Source organism: Pteronotus mesoamericanus, unplaced genomic scaffold (genome assembly GCF_021234165.1).
Source record: "Pteronotus mesoamericanus isolate MK-2021 breed Mesoamerican mustached bat unplaced genomic scaffold, CSHL_Meso_final contig_32, whole genome shotgun sequence".
Lineage (NCBI taxonomy): Eukaryota > Metazoa > Chordata > Mammalia > Chiroptera > Mormoopidae > Pteronotus > Pteronotus mesoamericanus.
In genome coordinates, this window is record NW_026555134.1 from 14,075,014 (window position 1) to 14,102,488 (window position 27,475).

General features: G+C 38.2%; 2 protein-coding genes across 2 annotated transcripts; one reads left to right on the forward strand and one right to left on the reverse strand.

The window, feature by feature from the left end:
* Positions 1–3,257: 3,257 nt before the first annotated feature.
* Positions 3,258–5,213, reverse strand: TKTL2 (transketolase like 2). The gene has a single exon (XM_054575981.1). It carries the CDS (start codon positions 5,211–5,213, stop codon positions 3,258–3,260), a length of 1,956 nt encoding a protein of 651 aa, XP_054431956.1.
* Positions 5,214–9,284: 4,071 nt separating this feature from the next.
* TMA16 (translation machinery associated 16 homolog) lies at positions 9,285–27,095 on the forward strand. The gene is made up of 7 exons (XM_054575957.1): positions 9,285–9,441; positions 15,353–15,465; positions 19,850–19,887; positions 21,092–21,176; positions 22,340–22,488; positions 23,834–23,876; positions 25,977–27,095. Exons 1-7 carry the CDS (start codon positions 9,439–9,441, stop codon positions 26,155–26,157), a joined length of 612 nt encoding a protein of 203 aa, XP_054431932.1. The 5' UTR covers positions 9,285–9,438; the 3' UTR covers positions 26,158–27,095.
* The last annotated feature ends 380 nt before the right edge of the window (positions 27,096–27,475 follow it).

Consider the following 27,475-nt stretch of genomic DNA (forward strand, 5'->3'; position numbering starts at 1 on the left):
AATCTCACACTGGAATAGAATGGCTTTTGGGGTCTGGATTCACCTTTAGACCAGCATGTCTACCTGGTACAAATGGGCAGCCATTAACTAAACCAGTCATCTTGAAATTTTTCCTCACATATGCCCAACATTAAAGTTACATCTAATTTTTAATTATTATTTTAAGTATATAATTTCTGTTACCTTATTATAATTGATTTTTAAAATAAAATGCTAAAGAATTTTTAATGTATCTGATGGAATTAGAATGGCATATCAAATCTGAAAGGGACAAATTAATTCTGCCTAAATGAAGTGAGTTCTTCAGGACACCACATCTTAGATTGTTCTAGGTTGTAACAGGGGGACATTTGCCTTGTCCCTGCATTAAGGTGTTTTGCTTTTATGAGCAATTTTTATCTAATTTGTGAAAATAATAAATAAATAATAGAAGACATGGGACCAAAAGTAAATGTAAGGTTTACAGTAGGTATATTAATAATCATCTCTTAAATGCACTATTTATACAGGAGAATCCACAATAAACTGGATTAGGTCAATTTAAATCTAGTAAGTACATGGAAGCAATATGCGCCAGCAGAGATAACGAGGAATATCAAAGATTTAAAAACGCAGGGAAGTGGTCTATCAGTGAAAAGAAGCTTGAGCTTTACACCCAAATGAAATAGCGTATGTGGCTGTACATTATCCAGGAATCTTCTCACAACTCAAGAAAAACATGTCTCCTGTGAATTTAAACAAGCAGTGTAAAAAACTAAGCAATCCATGGGTCGATCAGAAATAAACATGGAGCTTTTAACTTTTTCTGCCTTGGAATCATGTGAAGTATAATTTCATGCTATAGACACAAGGCAATGAGAGTCTTGATCTTCTCCTTTATGAGGAGGCTGAAAATGCTTTTCCCAAACGCTCACTATTCCATAAACTCATAGGCAGATAAGGCATAGGCTTGTCAGGATTCGTGGACTAGAAGGAAGTGCTGCCACCTTCACAATTTCTTACTATGTTCTTTGCTTTGCTTTCCTGAGCAAAGGATCTCAGGAGAGCGAAGCATGGGCTCTCAATGTTTTGACAGTAAGTGAGGGATAGAAGAAAAAAAAACTTCCTAAACAAACATGTCATCATCGTTGCCACCACTCAAAAATGTAAGACCTCGTGTTCAGATAATAACCATATGGATTAAAGTAACTTTCTAATTCCAGGCTTTACCTTTTCCAAAATTATCAGAAAGGCAAGCAGACACAGATGATCATTGCTGGTTCATGGTCACTTCATTAAAGGAGGATTTGGCAGAATCAGTATTTTGAAATGCCTCTTTGTTTGGCACTCCAAGGACTTCACAGCCAACAGTGAGTGATGACAGTTAGGATGGGTGAAAAGTGTGGCTTTGTTCTGAAAAGTAGAAGAGGGGTAATTATGAAAGAAGATATTGGGAAAAAATCACAGGGGTATTCTCAGGCAGGTCCTTTTTAGGAACAAAGCCATGGATTTAAGTTTCTGAAAATAGATTCCCATAAAAATATCCTGTGCTTAGATAAGATTTGGAAAGTCTTCATGTCCTACCCCCTCCCCAAGGGGTGCCCAGCTACCCCCAGGGTACATCTACCTCAGTTTGAAGACTGAAATCTAACTTTCTAAAATTACCTTGATGAGATCTCTGTAAGAATATTAAAAGGAAATATAACCCAGATGCTATTGCATCAAGATACAACTACTTTTTTTTTAAATTGACAGCCTATTTCTGAATTCATATGAAAATTCAAAGGGCCAAGAATAGGCAAAGCAATCTGAAAAATGAAAAGTGGAGGAAATGGAAGAGTTAAGATACTAAATATTAGGACTTATGAAAAAAGCAGTGATAAGTAAGACAGTATAGCCTGGCACAAAAATAAACAAATAGACCGATAGGAGAGAAACAAATCCATACATTTACAGTTACCTGATTTATGAGAAAGGTAACAGTCTGGTGTAGTAAGGGAAAGGAATTTTTCTAAGGGTGCTATATACAATTGTGTCAAAAATTATATTCCCCCCAACCTCACACTACACATAATGATTCCAAATGAATGGTAGATCCTGTATATGAAAGATAAAAGTATAAAGTGTGCAGAAGAAAATACAAGGGAGTATCTTCAATAACCTTGGGGAAGGCAAAGGTTTTTTAAATGTAACACAAAAGGTGCTAACCAGAGAGAGAAAACAATGATAAATAGGACTACATTAAAGTGAACACTTCTGTTCATCAGAAGAAACTCTTGAGGGGTTTAAGTCTAGATAATAAAACAAAACTGCATTGATACCATCTTACTTGAAGAATTATAGACACAAGACAAAAAAATCTCACCTCCTATTTCTTCTCTCTGGAGTTGCTAGCCCGTGGCTGATGCCTTATGCACTGAAACCTTACAGGATTCTTAAGGGCTTTGCCCCCTTCCTACAAAAAAATATTTTTGGTGTTCTCTGAGATCCCATTAGTCATAAAAACAAACCCTGATTTACTGTCATTATTAAATGTGTATTTATGCATGTTTGTTGCAAACAGATCATTTTGAACCCTACATATATGTTACAAGCTATAAAAGCTGAAGCTCTTTCCCAGTATGCACACTCAAATTATGACAAGTGGTTTTTTGCTAGCATTTTATCTATTTTACACTGTGTCTGAATCACTATTACCTCCAATGTTTGCAAAAGAAGGATGGAGATTTGTTATTCAATAGCACCCCATTCGTGGATATATGTAGCATTTGATGTTACTAGATGGGAATGACTATATTGGAAAACACAGTTACAGATCTCATGCTGGAAAATACAACTGGATTTCTGTGTGTGTGTGTGTGTAAGACAACTGAGGTATTTTTTCCCCCAAATTTGTACAATGATCCTATAGTAACCGATTTTATTTTCTTACAAGGAAATTACACCCATTTAAGAAACTATTACCTCTATGTTGATTCTCAATCCAGTCATTTATAGTCCTAGAAAACTTTGTATTCATTGTAGATGTTTTGTTTGCTGTTGTTACTTAAAATGTTATAACATAACTCAGTGATTCAAAAATGAGAGTATCTGTGTATATAGTCACAGTTTAACAGGATAGTTAACTTGAATGTCTGAATTAGGACTAAAGAAAGATGTTAAATGATTTTTTAAAAATACAATATAAATAATTTTGTAACATTGAGCATGCATGTAATGGAGCTAGATAACAGCATTTTGAGACCAAAGCCAAGAAACTTTTAAAGAACACAGTGATTTTAATTCATTAAAGTATATTTCACAGCTGCTATGATGTGTCTGGCACTGATTCCAAACATATCCAGCAGTTCACTCGGTTTCCCACCCGGAGGGACTCCTGACACTGCCAGCTGACGAACAAGGACGTCAGGCTCCCCAGAGACAGCTGCACATACAGCCTCCCCAATGCCGCCTTCTCGGTAGTGATCCTCCACTGTGATAACCCGACCGCCTGTAGCTTTTGCATTGGAGATGATGGTGGCAGCGTCCAGGGGTTTAATGGTAAATGGGTCAATGACGCGGATAGAAATACCTTGTTCAGAAAGATCATCGGCAGCTGCTAAGGCTTCATGCAGAGTAACTCCAGCTCCAATAACTGTGACTTTGTCTTTGGCATTGTGGCGGATGACCTTGGCCTGTCCAATCTCAAAATTTTCTTGCGGGGTATAGATCACTGCAGTTTCTGATGGGCTTGTCCGAATGAAGCACATCCCTTTGGTATCGGCAGCCAGATAAACAGCATGCTCTGTCGAGACTGCATCGCTTGGGTAGAAAACAGTGCAATTGGGAACGCTTCGGAACATGGCTAGATCCTCCAGGGCCATCTGGGAGGGCTCAGCTTCACCAATGGATACCCCGCAGTGGGAACCAATAAGATTAATATTGGTTTGAGATATGGCTCCCATCCGGATCTGATCAAATGCTCGAGTTAAAAAGGCAGCAAAGGTACTAACAAACGCAACCGTTCGATCACGTGTGGCACAGCCCAGTGCCACACTTACCATGTTTTGCTCAGCAATAAAACACTCAATAAAACGCTCAGGGTGTTCTTTCTTGAATATCTCTGAAAAGGTGAAGTTCTTTGTGTCGCTATCCAGGACAATAACCCTTGTATTTGCATGGCCCAGTTTAGCCAAAGCCAAACCACATGCTTTCTGAGCAGCTATCTTGTCACCAACTTTATAATCAGTCAGAGAGGTCATTTTTATATTCTTGATGCTGATGTGGGGTGAGTCTTCAACAGGGGGTTTCGGTACGAGATTCCTGTTGGTTTGTATCTGACTCTCAATTAATTTGATGATCGCGTCTGCTCTTTCTTTCGGCATTGGCTTTCCATGCCAGTTTTCCGCATCTTCAACGTTTGGAATACCCCGGCCCTTGAAGGTCTTCGCAACGATGGCAGTGGGTTTGTTCTTCACCTGAGCTGCTTCCCAAAAGGCTTGGCACAACGCCTCCACATCATGGCCATCCACTACGTAAGTATTCCAGCCAAAGGCTTCACAGCGTTTCTGATAGATGTCTGTGCAGTGCTCAAGGGGCGAGGGGCCACTTTGTCCCAAACGGTTCACGTCAAAGACTGCCACGAGATTGTCCAAATTGTAGTGGGAAGCAAAGGCCAGCGCCTCCCAGACGGAGCCTTCCGAGGATTCGCCGTCTCCCATAAGGCAGAACACCCGGTAGCTGGCCTCGTCAAAGAACTTGCCAGTATAAGCCATGCCGCACGCAGCACCTAATCCTTGCCCGAGCGATCCGGTTGCCACATCAACAAATGACAGTCTCGGGGTGGGATGTCCCTCCAAGTCACAGTGAATCTTCCTCAAGTTCAGCAAGTCTGACTCGCTGACATCTCCCACCTCTGCCCAAGCAGCATAGAGGATCGGAGCCGCGTGGCCCTTGGAGAGGACGAATCTGTCATTGTCGGGGTGCCCTGGGTCTGCCGGTTTGTACCTCATCGTGTGGAAGAAGAGCACGGACAGGATCTCGGCCGCGCTGCAGCACGACGTGGGGTGGCCCGAGTTGCAGGCACACGTGGCCCTGATGGAGTGAATCCGCAGGCGGTTGGCCAGGTCCCGCAGCACCTGCAGGGTGTCTGCATCGGGCTTGGCGTCGTCTGCCTTGATGGTATTCTCCATGGTTCCCACAGAGCAGACGTTACCGGCACTACCCGCAACCGTTCTGTCGCCTGTCGCCTGCATCCTTGCCCCGCCCCCTCGAGGCTGGGAGCTCAGCAGAGGGTGCGCAAGCGGCCAGACTTTGTCGCGCGCGAGACTAGGGCCTGTTGTGAGACTTGGGATGCACCGCGTGTCTCCACCTCTTTTTCTGCACCTTGCAAGCCCCAACTGAATGGATTTTAAAAATAAACTTTGTTACTTGCATGGCCAGCATTTTAAAAAATAATTAAATTTCTTTTTACCTTTCCTCATAGTATACATTCACAAGGGGGTATTTTTATGTCCATGTATTATAGGAAGCTACTTGTGAGTTGGTGCTTCTTTTGTAAGCATTCATACTGTATTGGGGGCATCATTCTTTTCAGCAGAGCAATGACAGGAATTACCCCAAACCACTTCCAATCTGATGTGGTAACTCTGTCAAGAGGCTTTCACAGATCAATCAAAAATTCTGACTTATAGACAAAAATACACTAACATATTTGACCAAAAATTACAAGAAGATCAAATCTAAAACCACTCAATGGCAAAGTGTCTAGAGCTGCATTTTCCTTGGTATACCCTAAAACAATATTATGATTTTTAAAACAAAATTAATTCACTTTAGTTATAAAACTACATTTTTGTGCCAGTGAACTCTTCTAGCTGACAAACGTTATAACTTGTCATCAAAACAAAACAAATGAAAAAACTGACAATGAACATCTTGATTCTTGAGTAATAATTCTTACCATTGATTTCATATTAAAATAATGACACTGAAAAAAAGAAACAAAAAGTAAATAAAAGCCAACCAAACAGAAACAAAACACCCAGAAAAAAATGAAATTCAGTCTCTGGAAGTATAGTCTGGGAAGCTATATTTTTAAAATGCATGCATTAATTTTCATGTGTATTCAAAGTTAAGAATGGAGAATCATCTGCAGATAGGCCAGTAGTTCTCAATAGTGGTTGTACTTTTAGAGGTATCTGGGGAGTTTTTAAAAATCTCATATCCAGGATACATTCCAAACCAATTAAGTTAGAATTTCTGGGTGATGTATCTGGACATCTGCAATTTCAAAATCTCCTCAGACAATTTCAGTATTCAATCAGGTTGTAAAGTAACTCAGGGAGTTTTGCTATTTTATATCTCAGAATTTTTAAAAAATATTATTTTCTATTTAAACTAGTTCTGTCATTTTCATTTTTAAGGATACATATTAGAATAAATCATAAAAACTAACAAGCTTTTAACACTTGTTGAAGGAATGTTGGATTAAGAAAAGTCCTTAAGAAGTCATCCTTTATGCATTACTTCCAATTCCCTTTGCCAATAAATGTTTGCTTATCTTATTAGACAAAGTAAAACAAAATGAAGACAAACTAGAGTTGGACTAGGAGTAAAGATGGAAATTAGAGAAAAGAATTCACAGCACTATAAGAACAAACTACTTGCAGCTGACTGGAAAGCTGTTAATATTGGCTAAGAAGAGTTCTAATTGTCAAGCAAGTGGTAGACATGATAATTTAAAAATGATCTATGAGGAAGTGTTCACATGAAAAAAGATGGGAGAAATAGCAACTGCTTAACATTTCAAGTTCCCAAATTCTTTAATTCATTCAAAGTATTGCACAACTGTTTCCCAAAGTATTAAATAGAAAGCTTTTAATATTACTAAAGGTCAGTTTTGTTAAGAAAAGAATGTGGTCTTGTAGATTTAATACCCTAGATAGTGAGTATGAATTCCCTGCTGTAATTCTATGAGCTTGGACTTTAATAGTATAAAAAAATAATATTTTGTAAAGTATATGTAAAATATTTTAAGGTGTTCTGATATTTTTTAAAGGGAAGTTTGAAAAGTTATATAAAAGTCATTAATATTTCCTTTAAGCATTTTAATCTTTTAGAATATATTTACAAATATACAATAGAAAATAACCATGTAAGTATATAGCATGCATAATTTGATAATGCAAAATTACCTAATGTGGCTGTGAACACAATTTAGTCAAATAAATCAAAGACATGATGCAACATTCTATTTCGCTGATTTAGAAAAGGTTGTTACTGACAAAAGACCGGCCAAATGTTTTTAAGTAAGGATGCCAAAAATTTAGTTGTCTTGGAAAAATTACCCCTTTTAGGTCATTCGAAATACAGTCAAAAGTTTTCTGCAAATAGGAAGAAACTATTCATTTATCACTGTTAGTTTATTCACACAAAGTAGAGATTGGCAAACTCAAGTGCCTACTCGGCTAGGGAGGTACATGTGGATGTCAGATACTGTGTCACAAGGCTGGAGGGGCCTGTGACAAACTGGAGAATACACACTCACCTAAAAGTATTCACAATTAAAAATGTCTGAAAACTGTTGGAAAAAGTAAACCATAAAACCATAAAGCTGTCAGTTTTGACTCTTGATTTTAAAATCTGTTAAAAATAAACGTTGTGTTTTACCTTTGTTTAAATTTTTTTCCTAATTTTTTTCAAATGGCATGGAAAAGTATTTATTGTAGTGTGCACTTGAAGTAAAAAAACCTAGCCACATCACTAATACAAATAGCTTTGGAGGGAAAAATATAAATTGTAAGAATTTGGTAAATGCAATTCCTACTTGGTTTTAGTAGGAAAACAACACTCATAATGATTACTCAGGAGGTCACAGTGATCTGTGAAAAAAATACAAGTATATTCTCTTTGTGAGGGTGAGTTGCATTGAGAGGATGGAAACACCTAAGCTTACTTATATTTGATCTGAACTGTTGAGTTTTGTTAAAATTTTATAAAAGAAAGATGCTGAGTTCATTTTTTCTTTCATGTTTTGAATTTGGTTAGTTTAGTAGGCTGAGTATGGAGCAAGTGAGGGTAAGATCGATGTGTAAAACAATAGGTTTGTTGCCAGGGTCAGGCGGTGAGGTGGAGGCTGGGAGATGCATTCTTGCGAGCACGGGAAGCAGTATTCTAATTAGACCTGTTAGCTCTAGTTGTGTTGTGGTTGTCTTCTAAATCATTTTTAATATTTTATCAGTTTTTGTGCTAAAAACGGGTAAGTCCCCACTGAAACCAGTGGTCTTTCTACTTCTTGAGATTTTATCAGTTTTCCATTATATATGTGGTGCTATATTACTAAGTGCACATATATTTAAAATAGATACTTTTTATTATGAAGTAATCTTTTCTACCATAATACATCTTGACTTAGTCCATTTTGTTTAACATTAATATAGCTATACTAACATTCTTTTCATTAGTATTTACTTAGCATACCTCTTCTATCTTTGATTTTAAAAGTTTGTTTCCTAATATTTTAGAAATCTCATAAACAGGACACAGTCTACATTTTAAATCCAAAATGTCGTGTTAATATTTTAATTACGGTACTTAGTCCACAATTATTGCTCTATGGATTTAAATCTACCACCCTATTTTTGTTTTCTATTTTCCCTACAGTCTTGTTTCTTTTTTTCTCCTTATTTCCTTGCTTTGAATTCGTTTTTTAGTTATTATCCTATTGATTTTCTCTACTTATTTGTATCTTATTAGACGTTATGCACACTGTTTCTATCCTTTTAATGGTTACCCTGGAAATTAAGCATGTATTCTTATTGTGTCAATATCTAATGTTAACAAATACTTAACCATTATATACAAACACATACATCTCTGTGTATTTGTTAAAGCATAGGAAAATATCTCTAAAGGTATCTCCAAACCATCTACAGTGATCCCTTGGCGGTGGGGTGTTGGATTGAAGAAGAGAACTGGGGGGATTCATGTTGTCATTCGTGAGCAGCCCTCCGGGGAAGGGGCCAGCCTCTGCGAGGCCGGTGCCCCCAAGAGGAGAGCCTCGTCCGGCTGTGGAGCTGTGCACCTGGTCTCTTGCCCTTGATCCGGCTACGACACTGGGGGTCTGTAGCCGCAGGCGTCGGGGAGCCTGGCTCAAATCTCTCTCTCGCAGTTCGCACTGGGCCAGGTTCACCCTCCGGCCCCAAGCGCCCTCCCAGCGCACTCTCCCCTGGACGCAGGGAGGCCCCCTGCTGGACTAGGACTTAAAAGTCCCACGGGCCAAAAAGACCAGGTCTCGGTTCCCCCCGGACGTTTTAGAGAGACGTACTCGCCCCTCCTTTTCCTGTCCGGTCCGCCTTAGGTTTCTGCGGCTCCACGTGTTTGGGCCGGGGTCCTGCTGTCAGCTGCTGGTGCTGCAGTAGGTGAAGTTGCCCAGGTGTGGAGTGCAGATGCTCCGGCCGGGGCTGCGAGGACGTCACCATGGTGGGCCCCCTCCCGCTCCTTTTAAGCTGTTTGGTTCGCGAGCAGGCTCCCGATGGGGGAGGAAGGGCGTGGTTTTGGGAAGCTGGGAGAGGGGAGGATGCGAAATGATTACACTGGGTGGTACGCTGGGGTTGGAGGTGCTGGGCGAAGCCGCTGGAAGGAGGGTAGGCTGCGTCTGGACCTTGGAACTCTGTTTCTGAGTTCTCGGTGCTCGCCGGGCGCCTTGCTGCTTCTCGCCTCGTGTTTAACTTCTTACCGATCACTGCCCCCTCGGGGGAAAATCTGCACCTGTACATTTACTTGCTATTCTGCGAAACTCGTAAACACGTGCTTCCTCACCCTCGTGCCCCTTCTCTTCCCGGTTTAGACTGCGTGGGCCCGGTCGTCTCTTGGTATCTGTTCACCGCTGTCTAGGGACCCACTCACGCCCTAAATCTTGCCTTGACGCCCCATTCCTGCTAAGGCACTGAAACTTTATTAAGCTGTTTTTATTAAAAACCGAGACCTGAGTGTTTATATAACACTTAAGTATAAAGATTAGCGGTGTAAGGAAGTCTTGTTAATCCATTATCCAGTTTAGGAGATAAAACAACATAGCTTTTGAAAACCTCTGTGTTCCCCTTCTTGAAACTAACCATCAGGAACGCTCAGAGGTAAACAGTATCCAAGTAATGTACTTATAATTCACTTACTTTTCTTAATGGTTGCTAGTTAAGTTTGCGTTACAAAACTATTTGTTGTTTCTAAGGTTTCTTTTTTCACCGATTCTTATGTTTTTGAGAATAATTCTTGAATAAGAACATGTTTTACAAATACTTTTCAACTAGTTTTTAATAAAATCATTATAGGAAGTAGGACGCTCTGGCTGCAACATCTTTTTTCCTCTTTCTCTGGTCCTTTTTCTATTTGTCGTCTGGCTATTTTTGTCTTTCATATCTATCTAGTCGTTTTGCTTCAGATTGTATACATACACATTTGTGTAAATTCAGTTTTTGTTTATCACTATACTTGTCCTCTTTCCAACCCCTTATAATTTTATATTATAGCCTTTTCAGAGTGGAACATAAAAAACAATAATGCGATGGTATGTGAGTGATTCAGGGGTTGATTGACATTGGCCTGCAGACTTTGACTATCAGAACCTTTGTCAGGCTGTATGGTAGGAGTGTATTGCCTTGTTGCAAGAGTCGAAACAATGGCATATAAATCTTTGATCGTTGGCACATTTTCTGCCCTCTCATTTTACTGGTATATTTTCCGCAACTCTGCTGTGTCCTCCCTTGAATTTGAACTCAGCTTGGAACTGGGGGTTTCCCATCTAGACTTTTACAATAGGTACTCTAAACTTCTTTCAGTACAGCTCAGAATGTGGGCTATGGCATACCAGAAGATGGTTTGGCACCTGTATCTTTATTAAATTGTGATCTTGGTGAAATTACTTAATCCCTGTTAGTTATTCTACCTGTTCACATGGGGAAACCATAATGCCTATCTCAGAGAATTATTGTGAAAATTAAATGCAAACCAATTATTCCTAGATCCATTATTTAGTAAATGTTAGTTGTGTTAATGAACTTCAGTGATAGTCCTCAGTAGTGACATTACAGCTTGTAGTTGTCTATTTTTGTTTCTTGATCATTTATTTTTGTTTACTGTGAATCTTTCCTAGAGCTTCTTCACAAGTTTATATCTTTTCCTTACATCAAAATTTAACTAACTTGAAGAATCTTTTCAAACTAATTCATCCCACCCAACACTTATTATTCTGCATTTTAAAAAGGTTTTAGTGCTTTTAATTTTGGTGTGTATTAGGCCACTGGGCACTCACAGGTATACTCCTTTTTGTATAAGCCTGTTATTATAGAGTATAAATGTGCTTATTTACCTGGCTAGATTATAAACCATGAAAAAGTATGCTATCATTCTCCCTTGATTACTATAAGCATTAATTATAATTGACTTTCTACATGTTCCTTAATGACAAGAATTGTGTGCTGTTGGGGCCACACCCATAAGTGTGAGCTTATACTTCTCGTTTTTTTTTTTTTCCCAGCTGTACTGAGATATAATTGACATAATATTGTGGAAGTTTAAGATGTATGATGTGATGGTTTGTCATACATATATGATTATATTGTGAAATTACTTGCACAATAAGCTTAGTTAACAAATCTTCTACTTCACAGTTACCCTTTTTCCCCTGTTGGAAAACTTCTAAGATTTACTCCCTTTGTAACTTTCAAGTATACAGTACAATATTTTTAACTATAATCACCATGTTGTACCTTAGGTCCTCAGAACTTACTCATCTTATAACTGGAAGTTTGTACCCATTGACCACCTTCATCCATTCCCCTCCGCCCACTTACCCTTAGAACACAATCCTACACCCTGTTTCTTTTTATATTTTTTTCTTTTAATGGGAATATATGAAACATGGTGCCCCTGAAATAACTCCCTCTGTTGCTTTTGTTTTTTTTTAGTAAACTATGTGTTTTCTTTTGTAACTTGCAATTCTGAATTCAAAGAATAGTTTAGAATAAATTTTCTAAAATAATCACTAAAGATTATCGGAAGGAGATACTTTCAATACAAGTTTTCTGACTAGAATATTTCTTTGGTGCCAGAAACATTTCTAAGTAGTTGCATCTATTCAGAAACAGTCTATTAGTTATGCCTATGAAGAGATACTGTATTTTTGCTATATCTTTAAAAGTTAAATTTGGTACCTTTTAAAACATAAAATGTTAATCTCCCATAAAAAATACACCTTAAACTCACCCCCAGTTTATGTTCCATACTATTCATGAATCATCAGATGCTGTACAGAATAAATTTGGAGAACCCCTGAATAATAGAGATGAATTACTTTTTAGTTAAGATATTTAGTTTGAATAGACTGCTTAATAGATTAACATTTTATTGATAGGGTTTTAATTCAGTTTTTCCTGTTGAAGCATTTTGTTGTATTTTTTTATTGTCATATTGAAAAATAGGAAAATGTTTTGAAGTGTAGTGTCTTATACATTTTTCTGTGCCATATATATACACACACACACACACACACTGATATATATATATATGATTATCATGAGCCTGAATGTGTATATATTCTGCCTTGAGGCAACTGTTTTATGAATAAGTTATTATAAGGAATTATAAACTATAGTTGGGTGAGAATACAAGTTCAGCTTCTTTATACATTCTTTGTATAAAGCCTAGCCACAACTCTTTAAGTCGCAGAGTTTGAGATCTTCTAAAACTATGAGGACATTTTCATATTCTAAGGATATCAAAGTATTTCTTGTTCTAAAAAAAGTTCTAAGTCTTTAAAGGAAATGTTTATATGCATAAACATTGCTGAAACAGTGTTACATATCTCTAACTTCAGTTAAGTTTTAGCAGCTTCAGAGATTTTTTTTTTTTTCTTGAGGTTTTTGTGACTTGTTTGTTAGGAAGTGAAACAAGTATCTTTTCAAAGAGCACACTTTGGCTTTAGTTTTTTTTGTTTGGTTTTTTGGTCTTGCATTAGTTTATCTCTTTCTGTGCAACAAGACTATCCCAAAATTTAGTGGCTTAAAACAATAGCATTTATTATTGCACGGTTTCTCTGGGTCAAGGATCAAGCATGGTTTACCAGGTTTTTGCCTCTGAGTTTCTTACAAGGTTGCAATGAAGGTATAATCTGGGCTGTGACTTAACCCTGAGGCACAGCTGGAGAGGATCCACTGCCCAGCTCACTCCCATGATTCTTGGTACAGTCAGCACTTCATGGGCTTCTGGACTGGGGGCCCCAGTTCTGCACTGCCTCTTTGCTGGAAGTCTCCAGGTAGTTGTCACATAGGCCTCTCTCTAGGGCAGCTCACTGCATGAGAACTGGTCTCCAGCAGACAGTAGCTAAGACAGAAGCCAGAGTCCTTTCAAAACCTAAGCTCGGGGTTGAAATCTCATTGCTTTTGCCAAATGCTGTTTATTGAAAGCGAGTCACTAGGTCTACACTCAAGGGGAGGGGATTAGATATGGGCATGAATATCAGGGGTTGGGATTCATGGGGGGCCATCTTAGAGGCAGCCAATCATCAGTTCTGGAAGTTTTTACTTGATTCATGTTTACTAGGTAAGCTTCACATACAAAAAATTCTCCTCACACCTTCTTCTTCACTGCCTCTCACCTCCACGTGAGCAGAGACACACAAAAGAATGCACATACTGTTTTATGATGGTTTTACTCTTAACTCCCTTTTCCCTGAAACCAACCAACAGCGCCATCTGGGTTTCAGACTTGGAGCTCTCTTCTCTGGCCACGTTTATCAAGAAGTGAGCAGAAAATCTTTGTCAAATATTTTACTAAATATTTGTTGAAGGAATGAATACATGTGTGAATAAGGAATTGGTGGTCCTGTTCATTAATTTTACAAAGGAAGTGACTTTGAGCTGTGTCTTACCAAAGGACAAGCAAAGAAAAGGATTTTGCAGGTAGAGATAAATAGTACAGTCTCAAGAAGTTGTAAAACAGCAAGGCGTGTTCTGGAAATGGTGGGCAGTTCAGTGAGAATGGAAAGATGGATATTTTGAAGGAAGAGAGATAATAATGGAGAAGTAGGTTGAGGTAGATTGTTTTCCATGTTACGGACTGAGGACCTAGCTATGAGCTAGTAGAGTCAGTGTTATAGAGAAAACAAGCTCTGTGCCCTCTGAGGAAAGGGTCAGAAGGGGGCCTCTGAAGGCCACCCCTGTCATGAAGGAGCATGAGGCCGAATTGAGGCAATGACAGTATTTTGAAGAGAAGATTCTAGAAACACTTGATCTTTTTGAATATTAGGTATGTTAGAGACTGCTAGCTGTCTTCTAATAGACTCTTCCTTTTTCTTCTATAGTAATTTATTTTTTTTCTGAGAATAAAGGTTATATTTACATTTCTCCCTCATACAGCTCTGATTAAATTTTGGTCAGCAGAAGGCTCAGCAACTTCCCAGATCTTGCTCTTATGCCTTTTGATTTTCTTTTCTACTGCTCACTGGCTGGAGTTTAGGCTTGGTAGTACACTGTCTTGAACCATGTGTAGGTGCAGGAGGTTATAGCCTAAAGATAGTAGATAACAAGCTGGAAGGAGCCTGGATTTCTGAGGGACTAATGGGGCAGAGCCTCCAGCTGCTACTTTTTCCATGAGAACTAAATTTTTTCGGTTAAGTTGTTATTGTTTGGGTTTTTTTTATTATAGGAAGCCAGATCTATTTCCTAAATAATAATAGGTGTGATAAGATATAGAGTCATACAGGATTAAAGACTTACTGAAATGTCTAGAGAATGGAATGAATTATGACCTAGTTAATTGGCATAAAGCTTGAAAGGGAAAATAATTTGTTTCCTTTTGGGCATGCTTCTTTTGAGATGGCTTCTAGTATTTCCTCTGTTCCTCTTTTCCTAGGAGCCCAGCTTCGATTTTGTTTGATTCACCGCCCACTCTGTTCCATGTACAACTTCCCCAGTCAAGCTCCCATTAGCAGCCTGTGTTCCTTCCTCCCGCCACCCCCTTAACTTTCTTAACTGTAACAGATTTCCAGCTGTGAGTCCCCTCACTATCTGCTTCTCTGTGTCTATTTTGAGGATGGAACAATTGTAGAACTGGCTTTCTCGACCCTTTCTTTATTTTTTTACATCATGGAGAATATTTCTGAATAGATCATTTCTACTATGACCATGGAAACAAAGACTGTTTGAATTATTTAACAGGTCTGGCTTATCTCCTGAGTCCTGGTGTAGTGTTTCTATCTCAAAGTATTTCTGTTATGTTACTGTTTTTAACATTTATATCTGAATTTAAAATTTCAAAATTTTAAAAAATTTGTAAAACTTTTTGACAGAAATCCTATGTATCTGACTTACATGTCATATGTTTTCCTGCATTTTAGCCTAAAGCACTAAAGGGAAAAAATGTAGGACGGGAAAAAAAAGTCATCCATCCGTATAGTAGAAAAGCAGCTCAAATCACGAGGGAGGCCCACAAACAAGAAAAAAAGGAGAAGTAAGTGTCTTTTTATTATTTGTATTACGTGTTGGTGAAAAGTACATTTACACATTTCCCCTTCATCACTATTTTTCTTCTTCCTTTAATAAGTATGTTAAGTATGTCTTATGCACTGAAGGTAAAACAGTAAACCAGAATTCAGCTCTTACAGAGCTTATCTAAAACACACATACATTTAAATAGGTTCTGACGAGTGCAGTGAAGAAAAACCAAAAAGGACTATGGGATGGAGAGTGAGGACATGAATGTGAAGAGGCAGGAATCTGTGGGGACCATTTTAGATACTGCCACCTTTTGTTACTGTCTGCCTACCAAAGACATTTGGTTTTCTAAGGAACAAAGGTAGCCAGGCAGCTTGGAGCATCTAGTCTCTATACTTTTTCACAGAACCCAGGATTCTTTGTACCACTTCCTAAGGTTTCTTTTTAGAGAGAAAGGGGGACAGGGACCTGGGAAGGTGTGTGTTAGGGTGCAGTGCCTTTCCCCAGTGGTGAAGGCTACAAAACCAGACCTGCCGGGTTGGTCAGATTGGCTCTTGCTGATGGCCTCTGATGACTTAAAGATGCTGCAGGAGTGGACAGCATCAGAGTAAGAGTTCAGACATGTTCTTCAGGTTCAGTATTTGAATGCTCTAATTTAGAACTATGTGAAATACTTCCCATTCACATGAAAAGGAACTAGTATGATTTAAAGACTAGCACATTTCAAGCAAAGTTCAGTTTACAGGCGGCAAACGGCTATATCATGGTTTTAGCTTTACTTTAGGATCTCAGCATCAGGCAGCAAATGGCCATGTATCGTGATTCTAGCTTTATTTTAGGATCTCTCAGTATTTTGTTGCTGTGAACTGACACATCATCCTCCAGGGAATGTAGTAAAGAGTTCTCAATACTGAATGAAATGACTTAGTATGAAAAATTAACAAAGGGAAATGAAGCTTAATTGGTAAATACCTAGGAAATAACTACTTTTGAGAATTAATCTTGTGTTTCTTTACTTCTCTTAATCCCAACTCATACCTCTCTAGTTTAGGCCCTCACTGAATTCATTCGACCTGATTTCTAACTAGATTCTACCCTCCAGGCTTATTGGAAAAGAATGAATTTTTCTCAAAGCCGTTTTCTACCTTGTTATAAAGTATTCATTATTTTTTAAAAATCAACTTTGAGGTATGAATAACACAATAAAACAGGTATGTTTTAAGTGTATAGAGTTGGGGTTTTGACAATACACTGTTGTAACCCCCATCATTAGTATATAATGCATTTTCATCCCCCAGAACATTCCCTGAGCATCTTCCCATACAACCCTCCCCTTCACCCCCAGCTCTTTATTTTGATAGATGAGATTTGTCTTTCCTAATGTCTCGTATAAATGAAATCATATTGTATATAATATTTTGTGCCAGTTTTTTCCACTTAGCATGAGGTTTGTGAAATTTACCCATGTCATTTTACATATTAGTTGTCTTTCTCTTTTATTGCTGAATAGTATTCCATTGTATGAATATGCAATTTGTTTATCTGTTTACAAGTTGATGGTCATTTGGATTGTTTAGAGTTTTTGGCTGTTATCGGGGTCTGCAAACTAAGGGACCAGCCCTCACTTTCATGTTAAAAAAAAGTTTTCTTGGGAGGGAGCTATGCCCATTCCTTTTGCATTGTCCGTGGCTGCTTTTGGGTTGCAATGGCAGAGATGAGTAGTTGCCATGGAGACAGGCCCATGGCCTACAAAGTATTAACATCTTACTCTCTGGGCATTTAAGAAAAAAATTTGCTGGCCCCCACTATTATAAATAAAGCTGTCCTGAGCATTCACAAACAATATTTGTGTGGATATATATTTTTATTTTTATTTTAGTTCCTAGAACTGGAATCTCTGGGTCACATGGTAGAGCTATACTTAAGAATATAAGACATTTTATTTATAAGAAATTAAGTTTATAAGAATTGTTGGTTATATGAGAGGTGTAATGTTTAAGTATGTAAGAAATTGCCTTATCCAAAATGACTGTCCCATTTTAGATTTTAACCATCAGTGTATGTGTTACATTTACTCCATATCCTTTAAAACACATTGTATTATTTTAACCAAACAAAGATGGAGGTTCGGCTCCCTGTTGCCATAAAAGCCAAACTCATGTGGCAGATGCAGGTGCAAAAGGAAAGAGGTTTTATTCAGGTGCTGCAGGATCTGGGAGAATGGTGGGTTTCTACCACACAGCCTGTTTCCTTCGCAAGACCAGCATAAAACCAGAGTCCAGAGTTCCTTCTCCATTTAAAAGTAGAGTCCTGTGGAGCTTGCAGGTGGCTGCCAAGCGGTCCTGGTCCCCATGCAGGTAGCTGCTTTTATTTCTGGCTGCTCTTCACTTCAAGGTCCCTTGTGGAGCCCCCATGGCCATGGGTCATGCGGCCGTTAGGGCCACAGGATTGTGTGCTCCCACGAGAGCGTGGGACGCGCTGGTGAGCGCATCACCAGGTGGGCAAGAGAGAGCGAGAGGGTCCCTCCTCAAGGTCATGAGCCACATGGCCATGGAGAGGACAGGCAAGTGTCCACTGTGTCACTGTGTGAGTGCAGGTCACAAACAAGAGAGCTATGTTCCCCTGGGATTTCATTAGCTTGGGTTTGGGATGGAGCAGGTGCTTTCTCAAAATGACCAATCAACTTCCCACACTTTTGCACAATTTGGGTGGGGTCACCTTCCAACCAATCCCTTCTTTCCCCATACTAGACTGACAGGCGTCTTTGGCCCAGCACCTCCCCCTGTGCTGTTTTGACTTCTGTGGCTTATGTGCCTGCTTTCCTGTGGTCCCATCCCCAGTCTGGTACTTAAAGGAAGGCTTTTTTTGTCTACATAATTATCTTGCTGGCTTTTCACATGCTCAGTGTAAGAACCTCCCCCTGCCTCAACTTTGCCAATGAGGGAAATTCACCTGCACTCCATCTGACGTACGGTAACATTATCAGGTTTTTTTTTTTTAGACTTTATTTATTTTTAGAGATGGGGAAGAGAAGGAGAAAGAGAGGGAGAGAAACATGTGCAAGATCAGTTGGTTCCCTCTCACACTTCACCAGCTGGGGACCTGGTGTGCAACCCAGGCATGTGCCCTGACTGGGAATTGAACCTGTGACCTCCCAGTCGCAGACTGGCGCTCAAACCACTGAACCATGCAGCATCAGTTATTTTTTTGTTTTGTTTTCATTTAGCCAATATAGTAGTATTTCAGTGTGGTTTTAATTTGCACACTTAGTAATCTTGATGGCTAACGATGTTACGTACCTTTTTGTATGTTTATTGGTTATTTGTATGCCTTTGCTTTGATGAGAGAAATCTTAAAATCTTTTATGCTTTTTTGTATTGGGTTTTTTGGTCTCTCATTAGGTAGGAAGAATTGTTTGTATGTTCTGAATACAGGTCCTTTTTAAATTTTTTGTATTGTAATGTTTTATTCTGTGGCTAAAGAAATTTTTGTAAAAGAAGCTTCATTTTATTTTCCAGTTTTTTAATTGTTTTAAGTAGGAGAATAAATCTGGTCTGCTTTGTTGGGGCAGGGACAGTATATCCCTAGTGAGTGGCATATAGTGTGGCAAACACTAGCTACCCAAAGGTCTCTTCTGAAGGAATTAGTATTCAGAATATCAACAAAAGGAGGCCTATGTTACCTAGACTGTTCTCTGAGAGTAGATGAGTTCTTTTTCTTTGTTATAATTTTCTTTTCAAGATTTTATGTATATATTTTTAGAGAGAGGGAAGGGAGGGAGAAAGAGAGGGAGAGAAACATCATTGTGTGGTTGCCTCTTGTGTACCTCTAACTGGCAGCCTGGTCCACAACCCAGACACGTGCTCTGACTGGAAACTGAATCAACGATCTTTTGGTTTGTAGGCCGGCACTCAATCCACTGAGCCACACCAGCCAGGACTGTTATATTTCTTTTTCAAATTTATGAAGAGTGAACATTCTGTTTTGTTCTTGTTGAAAGTTTGAAAGACAACAATAATGTATTTTGGTCTTGGTGGCAGCACTCAGTCTTATAGATGGTATTCATTACTCTTTTGTACACAAGTATTCTGCATAATACAATACCTGCCTGAACATTCATAATCCAGTCAAGCTCTCACTTGTGTTTTTAAAACTGATTGTTCTATAGGTGTCCTTGAGTCTTTGAAGAGCTAAGAAAAATTTCCTAATAACATTTTGTCCCAGGGATTTAAAAAAGAAGCAAAATATTCAGTGTTTCTATATCGATCAAATTAAATTCACATTTTTGAAAGAGTGATCTTTGAGTTAAGATTCTTTAGGCAGTTTTTCTTTTTGTTGTTTTGACAGATTTTTAAAATGTGCTTTGGAAATTGTCTAACACATGAACCTTTTCTTCCAAGGTTGAAGAATGAGAAAGCATTGCGTCTTAATCTTATTGGTAAGTGGATTTACTTTTTTTGACATTTTGTCTCGAGTATAGTGAAATTCTGCCCTATACTTATTTTTGTTTTGACTCTTCTAGTGAAATAATATTTCTAGGTGAATTTTCTTTACCAGACTTGATTATAATAAAACAAAATAAAATTAATCATTAAACTCTTAGAATAATGTTAATAATATCTTGCTTAGTTTTTCAGGAATTGTTAGGTTTATAATCACCTACTTAACTACCTAGCTACCTATTTACCTATATATCTCTGTCCGCCTGTCTGTCTGTCTGCCTACCTATACCTGTCTGTCTTTTTATAAATGAAGTTTAATATTAGCTGTCTAACCATTAGAATGATGGCCTAAGTATTTTTGGAGTAGCAATTCCTATGTAATGTTTCCAGATATTCAGTCTGTATCTCAGTGTTCACAACCTTTTTGCGGGGGATGGGAGAGAAGGGGGGATTAAATTTGTTAGAGATTTTTACTAATAAGCCTGACACTTCAAAATAGTGACTATTGGGCTTTATTACTAAAATTAAAGGTATCTGAACCCTTAACTAATACTTCATCAGGTAGTGGAGTGGTATTTCTAAGTGGATTATCAGTATCTGAGGTAGGGTATCATTTCTTCATCTCTGATTTTGAGAAATCTCACTGTAAGTGACCGTGATGGTCTGATTTACTCACAGGAATGAGTATCTTGTATGCTTAATATATTTACTAACTGTGAGGCCCTGAACAGGTGACTTAACCTTCCTCATGTGTGAGTGGGAATAATAATAGTACTAAAATCACAGGATTGTGGAGCCCTTGTCTTAGTGCTTGCTGCTTCTTAAGTATTCAGCAAATACCATTTCCATCATTAATGTCTTCATGTTATAGTTTCATACAAGTTCTGTCCTTTGCTTTTTAAACACTTAAAATTTCATGTTCATGTTTAAAGTATTCCTTTAAAAAAACTTACTGCATATTTATTGAGTAAGAAATATACACAGAAGAACATTCCTCTCCTATCTACTCTCCAAATTAAGATGTGACAATTTAATTTCTTACAGACTGGTTTAATTAGCTTTGAGCCTACGCAAAGCTTTATATTTAGCATTGAAATAAATTTTGATACTGTTAAGAACACGTTGATATTGAAAATTATAATGAATACCTCTTTGCTTAAATGATAACTGTGATGTTTATCTTGCCCCTTGTTGCTATAGGTGAAAAATTGCAGTGGTTTCAAAATCATCTTGATCCCAAAAAAGCAGGCTATTCAAAGAAAGATGCTTGTGAATTAATTGAAAGGTAAACACTTGGCATGTTATGAGCAAAGAGTCAGAAAAAGGAATTTTTCAGTTTGGTTCTTCAAGAGATAATTCTGATCTTGCTTTAGAGAAAAAAGTAAATGGGCTTTGTTGTCAAAAAACCTTTGGATCTGTGCCCTAGCCTCTTCACTTGAGGGTTGTAACCTTTCTGTACCTCATAGTGGAAGCTCATCCCTTGGGATCAGTAAAGGCTTCCTGGGGAAATATCATCTAAAGTGACACCTGAAGGGTAGGAGTCAGAAGATTGAGGTAAGTCATTTGAGGAGCCACTAGGCAGAGACCAGTATCTGACAGGCCCCGAGGTGAGAGATCTTTGCCATATATAGGGATCTGCCCGACATCTAATAGAACTGAAATAATAGGTTCGAGGAGGGAATTGTGACAGGTATGATAGATGGCAATCAACTCATGAAAGACCTCAGTTATCATTGTAAGAATTTAGACTTTATCAAAGGACATTCAGAGCCATGGAAGGCTTTTACAGCAAGCACCTGAGATGATCATGTTTAAAATTTAGAAAAGTCACAGTAGTGAGAATGAGGGTAATGGCCTAGGGGGACATGACTGGCCAGGAGACCTTGAGAGGCTGATTAAACACTCCAGGCAAGAGATGGTGGTAGCCTCTGCTAGATTAGTAGCATTGCGGTGAAAGAGAAGTGAAGGATTCTGGAGACACAAAGAAGGCAGAAGCCTCGATCTTGGTGAAAACGTAGACGTGCCCTAAAGGGAGGGGGAGAAGTGAAGGAGAGCACTCTAGTTGGGCAATGGGATGAATGGTCGAATGGTCCGACTCTTTCCTGGGATAGAGAGAAAAAGAGGAGGGGCAGGTTTGGCGGGGACGGGGTGAGGACAAGCGCAGCTTTGAAGCGTTGAGCCTCTGCAGGACTTCCCGGACGGAGACGTTCAGGAGGTGGTTGAATGAGCATCGGGAGTTAAACAGGCACTTCAATAGCAGGCCGTGATTTGGTTGCTGAAATTTTGAGAATGGTTACGTTATCTAGGGAAGGTGTGAGGTCTGAGAACGTGAACTCAGAGGAATCTAAACGTTTAAAGGACAGATGAAGGCTGGGGGTTAGGTTTTGAATGAAATACATAAGCCGAATATACAGACTTTGTAACTCAGATCATTTTCTTCTTCTTCAGGTATTTAAACCGATTCAGCAGTGAGCTGGAGCAGATTGAATTACATAACAGCATCAAAGACAGGCAGGGCAGGCGGCACTTTTCCCGGGAGACAGTCATCAGACAGACGATGGAGCGTGAGCGGCAGCAGTATGAAGGATATGGCCTCGGTGTGCTCACTGTGATTTTCTGTTTTTCTTTCTAAAACATGTAGCAGTATCAGATTTGTAATTTGTTTCAAAGGTTTATTATTTCATTTAGTAGTTCACTTTGATTTTCTTCCTTTGATTTCCTTTCTTTTGTGAGTATATGGAATCAGTTTTCAATTCATTCTTTTTTCCCCTGCGTTCCCCAAAACTGTCCGTTGTGACAGCGACATGATGTCCTTCTCCTGTGAGTACAGTTTTCCTCTCCCCTCTGGGACGTACCTACGTGCTGCGTTAGAGTTGCTACGCGCCCATCTCCAACTACATCTAAGTTTCTAGAGAAGGCGCTGTGTCCTTCTCGTCTTTGTAATTCTTGTAGAACCAAGCTATACTTGTTGCAGTCATTCTTGAGAAACTATACAGATCAAATATTCATTTTGGGCACAATAACTCTTCTTACCATTCTTTAAGACAAGTGTGTTACTAGTTTACCAGTACTTCCTGAAGAAAAGCACTTAATAGAAGAAGGTACTTACAGCTTGCAAAACCTACAACCAGGTGATAACCCAAAGTCTATACATATGGCCTACAAATAGTATTTGATTGGCTTATTAATTGTCAACATTTAAAAAATCTGGTGATTTCACATGAAAAATGTAGATTTCTGGCTTGTCTTAAAAACTCAGATGGTCTGGCAACATAATCTGCCCGATGTGCTGTGCTTACCTTTTCATTTAAAGGAAGCCCTTTATGGCTTCTCTTTGGCCTGTGCAAATTGCTGGCATCACTACTTGTGTGTTGGGGACATTATTAAGTAAAAAAAAGGCGTACTTGAACACAGCAATGCAATACCACAACGGTAGTTCAGATGACCACGGCAGCTACTCCGTGGCCAACAGGCAGGTAGGTTGACGCACGGAACAGAGGGATGGTTCATGTCCCAGGCAGGATGGGGTGGGATGTTGCGAGATTTCATCAAGCTGGTCAGAATGGTTTGCAGTTTAAAACTTAGAAATCATTTCTGTAACTTTCCATTTCATACTTTTGAACTGCGCTTAACCTCGGATGACTGAAACTTGGAGAAGTGAAATTGCAGATGAGGGGACTACTGTAGGTTTGTCTTCTTTTACAGACTCTATGCTAGAATTTATTATTTAATAGTGTTCTGCTTCAATCACCTTCCTAAACTAAGCTGTTTATTCTTGTAAGGCTTTCATATAGCATTGTAACACTGCTTTGAAATTGTTTTACCTTGAATGTTCTTGCTGTCAAATATTATTTGTTGCCTCTGAGATAATGAATGAGGAAACTATGAAATGTTGTAATTTAGAAACCTTGCCTAATGGATATAAATTATTTTCTTTCCCAGAGATTCCAGATATTGTAAATGCAGGTAATCTGAAAACTTTTAGGTGAGTCTGTTACTTTGATTGTTCTTTGAAACAGCATGTAAAATACATGAGACGTAAAATTTCTTCTCTTTTGAGTCTAGACATCAGAGTTGACAGAAAATCAGGTTTTTTAAACTTTTTCTCTTTGATCAAACAAAGTAGAATTTTCCTAAGTTGTGTCTATTTGTAACATCAGATGTACAATGAGAGTGTCATGAGGCTTTTATTTCCTTTTCAAAATATTTTAGAATACCTTACTGTAATACTTACAAGAACTCGATTTTAACTATTCCTCCCCCAATTCTTATGTTTTAAAAAGAAGAAGTAAGAGCAACAGGTTTGATGGTTCCGAGTCAAACCCCAGACTGTTTGCAGTGCCCTCTTTTGGAGAAGCTGGTTAATGGAAAGTGATGCCTGGAAAAGGGTGCAGGTCCCCGGAACCGGGGGGTCCGTGGTTTCTCTAATAGCACTTTTTTTTTTTTTTTAATCTTCACCTGAGGACATGCTTGATTTTAAGGAGAAGGGAGGGAGAGAAACATCAATCAGTTGTTTGGTACGTGCCCCGCCAAGGGACTGAACCTGCAACCTAGGCAGGTGCCTTGACCAGGAATCGAGCCCACGACCTTTTGGTCTGCAGGATGATGCTCCAACCAACTGGCCCACACTGGCTAGGGCTAATAGTACTCTTTTTTGACTGAGAGACCACTGAGGAGGATGTCAATTTTTTTTAACATGGCTTTCCTTTTCTTTTTTTTTAAAGATTTTATTTATTTACTTTTAGAGACAGTGGAAGGAAGGGAGGAGAGAGAGAAAATCAATGCGTGAGAGATACATTGTTTGGTTGTCTCGCCTCCACCTGGGTACCTGACTGGCAACCCAGGCATGTGTCGTGATGGGGAACCAAACCAGTGACCTTTCCGTTCATAGGCTGAGGCTAAATCCACTGAGCCACACCCACCAGGGCAGCTTCTTTGTTTTTAAAAAAATGATTTTTATTAAATATTTTTATCTTGCCCTCGTGGTATGGATCAGTGGATTGAATGCTGGCCTGTGAATCAAAGGGTCATCCGTTCAATTCCTAATCAGGGCACATGCCTGAGCCAGGTCCCTATTTAGGGGTGCATGAGAGGCAACCACACATTCATGTTTCTCCCCCCCTCCCTCCCTTTTCTCTAAAAATAAATAAAATCTAAAAAATATATATATTTTTATCTTGACTGTGTTGATGGGTCTGAAATTTTGTTAATTCAAATTAGATAAATTAAGTCTCATATTCTTTGACACCTTTAAGCTCATTTTATATTTTAATACTTATGAATTCATAGAAAAATACCTAGTACTTATTAATACTTATAAAATATTCTTAGGAAATTCACCAATCATGTTTAAGAAGTTAGTTTACTTTTTTGCTCATGTATATATATTTATAATTTAGATACATGGAGCTTAAGATTCTTTTTATACCTTAGTTATTGTTTTTACCTGAAACAGTAATTAATTTAGCTACATTTGTGTGTGCTATTTTTTTTCTAAAATAACATTTTGCCTCTCCCGAAGAAAGCCAGAAGAGAGAGAAGAATCCAGCATTAGACTATTTATTAGTATTGCTGGAGTTCAGTTCTCAAAGCAGTCTTCACATTGCTGCTAAAGAAAATGAACACAGGATTGTCACAGTAAATTTCTGAGGTTGAAAAACTAAATTTTCTATGATAACCATACAAGTTGCTTGATTACTGAAACCTACCTGTGATTTACTACCTGTGTGTAAAAAGAACACCTTTCTGACTATGCATTTTGGAGATATGCCAGGTGTGATATAGTTCCTACTCGTGAGAGTCTTGGTACCGTAGAGCCTGACAGACGGAAGTGCTCAGGTTGGGGAGGGTAACAGCGGAACAGAGCCTCCTTGTAACTTGTGTGTATCAGTTTCCTGTGTTGCTTTGGGAGTTTAAATATGTGGGAATCCTCTTTAATGCATTTATACTGTTTCTTTCTAGTGTATTTGAATCTGCTGTAAATTAAAAAAAATTATTTTGCTACTTTCAGAGTTTTGAATATTGACTTTTTCCTACTTCCCCACCTCAGACTCTGCCAACCCTGTATACTCTTTCTTTTGTGTAGGGAATGGGATCTTGACCTGAAGAAATTGCCAAACATTAAAATGAGAAAAATGTGTGCCAATGATGCAGTTCCCAAGAAGCGCAAGAAGGAAACTGGTACAGCTGTGGACAAAGACTTAGGGGAATTGGAACTAAATGATGAATCAAGTGACTCCGATGAGGAAATGACTGCGGTGGCCTAATTGTTCTTTACTTGAGTTGAAAATAAATAATTTGAGAACCTCAAGTCACACTTGAATTGATTATGGTAAATAATTGCCTAGGTACAAGGATTTGCTATTTAGCCCCTCTTACAAGATGAGAATCCCACTCGCAGTTTTAAAAACTATTATTTTTATTTAAAAGTGAATGTTATTTACATTAAGTTGCTAAAATATAGTGAAATAAAATAAAATAGTAATCTTTGAGAACTGCTTTATCTAAATATCTGGGGCTGGAAGGAGCAATATAAATAAGGACAAAAAATGCTTTACTTCTTTTCCTCATGTTTACTTAGGATCTCCTAATCTCACATTTTGGGGCTTGGACAGCAACCTGTTTTCTAAGAGGGTCTGTGGGTACTTCTTAAGCAGTGATAATAACAAAATTGCCTTTCAGTAACAATATTTCAGTAATCGTCCTCCTAAACATTAAGCCTATTTTCTTTCCTTATAAAATAGGGAAATTTTGATATGGAAATCATATATACTGATGGATTATACATTATTTTTATTTATTATCTTTGAGTTAGAGTTAAGTGGTAAAAAAAAAATGCAGGGACAATTCTTGTTTTGTTAGTCTCCCACACGTAATCAGCTATCTTTTGTTAAAGGGATAACTCTTTTTGTTTGTGTATTATTTTCTGCTTTCTCATTGTGAAAAGTGATAGGTTTTATTTGTGGAAACAGACCTAAAGATTAGAGCATCAGTTTTTCTGACTGTGTGGTTTTTTTTCTTCTAAAAGATAGGTTAAATGGCATCTACTATAATTCATAATTCTAAAAATCATGAATATCATGGATACTGTAGAATGTTGTTCTTCATAGAACTTGTGTGCAAATATCCTTTAATCTATTTCTAAAGGATGTAATGCAAGTCTTTTTCAAGAAAAAAAATAAAATTTAATGCTGTATGAGGTTAACTAGGTATCAACTAAGTTTTGTTAACAATTTATTAAAAGTGGTATGGCATTTTTACTTTTGAAAGTTAAAAATAAAATTTATTTCTGTAACTTCTTAAGGTTCTAATTACTTCATTTGCAGAGATGTAACCGATGCTGTCTGACTTTTGCTTTAGTAATCTGTGTGACAGTATGGTTTTATGGTTACATATGGAGGTTTCTTTAGTCTTTGGAAAATTTCCTTTTTGGGTGTTCATATTTAGTCTCAAATGGCTATAAAAATTGAGTCATAAATTACAGTACAGCGAATAATAAATGTTTTTTCTGGTTTGATATTTAAAAAGCCATACTGTTAGACGAATAACTTGTGAAAACGGCATACCATCCTTCCCCTCAAACAT

Excerpts from the sequence above, each read along its gene's own strand:
- TKTL2 (XM_054575981.1), bottom strand. The coding sequence starts at position 5,213 with ATGCAGGCGACAGGCGACAGAACGGTTGCGGGTAGTGCCGGTAACGTC.
- TMA16 (XM_054575957.1), top strand. Across the intron at positions 15,466-19,849 it reads AAACAAGAAAAAAAGGAGAA|GTTGAAGAATGAGAAAGCAT; the intron begins GTAAGTGTCTTT and ends TTTTCTTCCAAG. Across the intron at positions 19,888-21,091 it reads ATTGCGTCTTAATCTTATTG|GTGAAAAATTGCAGTGGTTT; the intron begins GTAAGTGGATTT and ends TTGTTGCTATAG.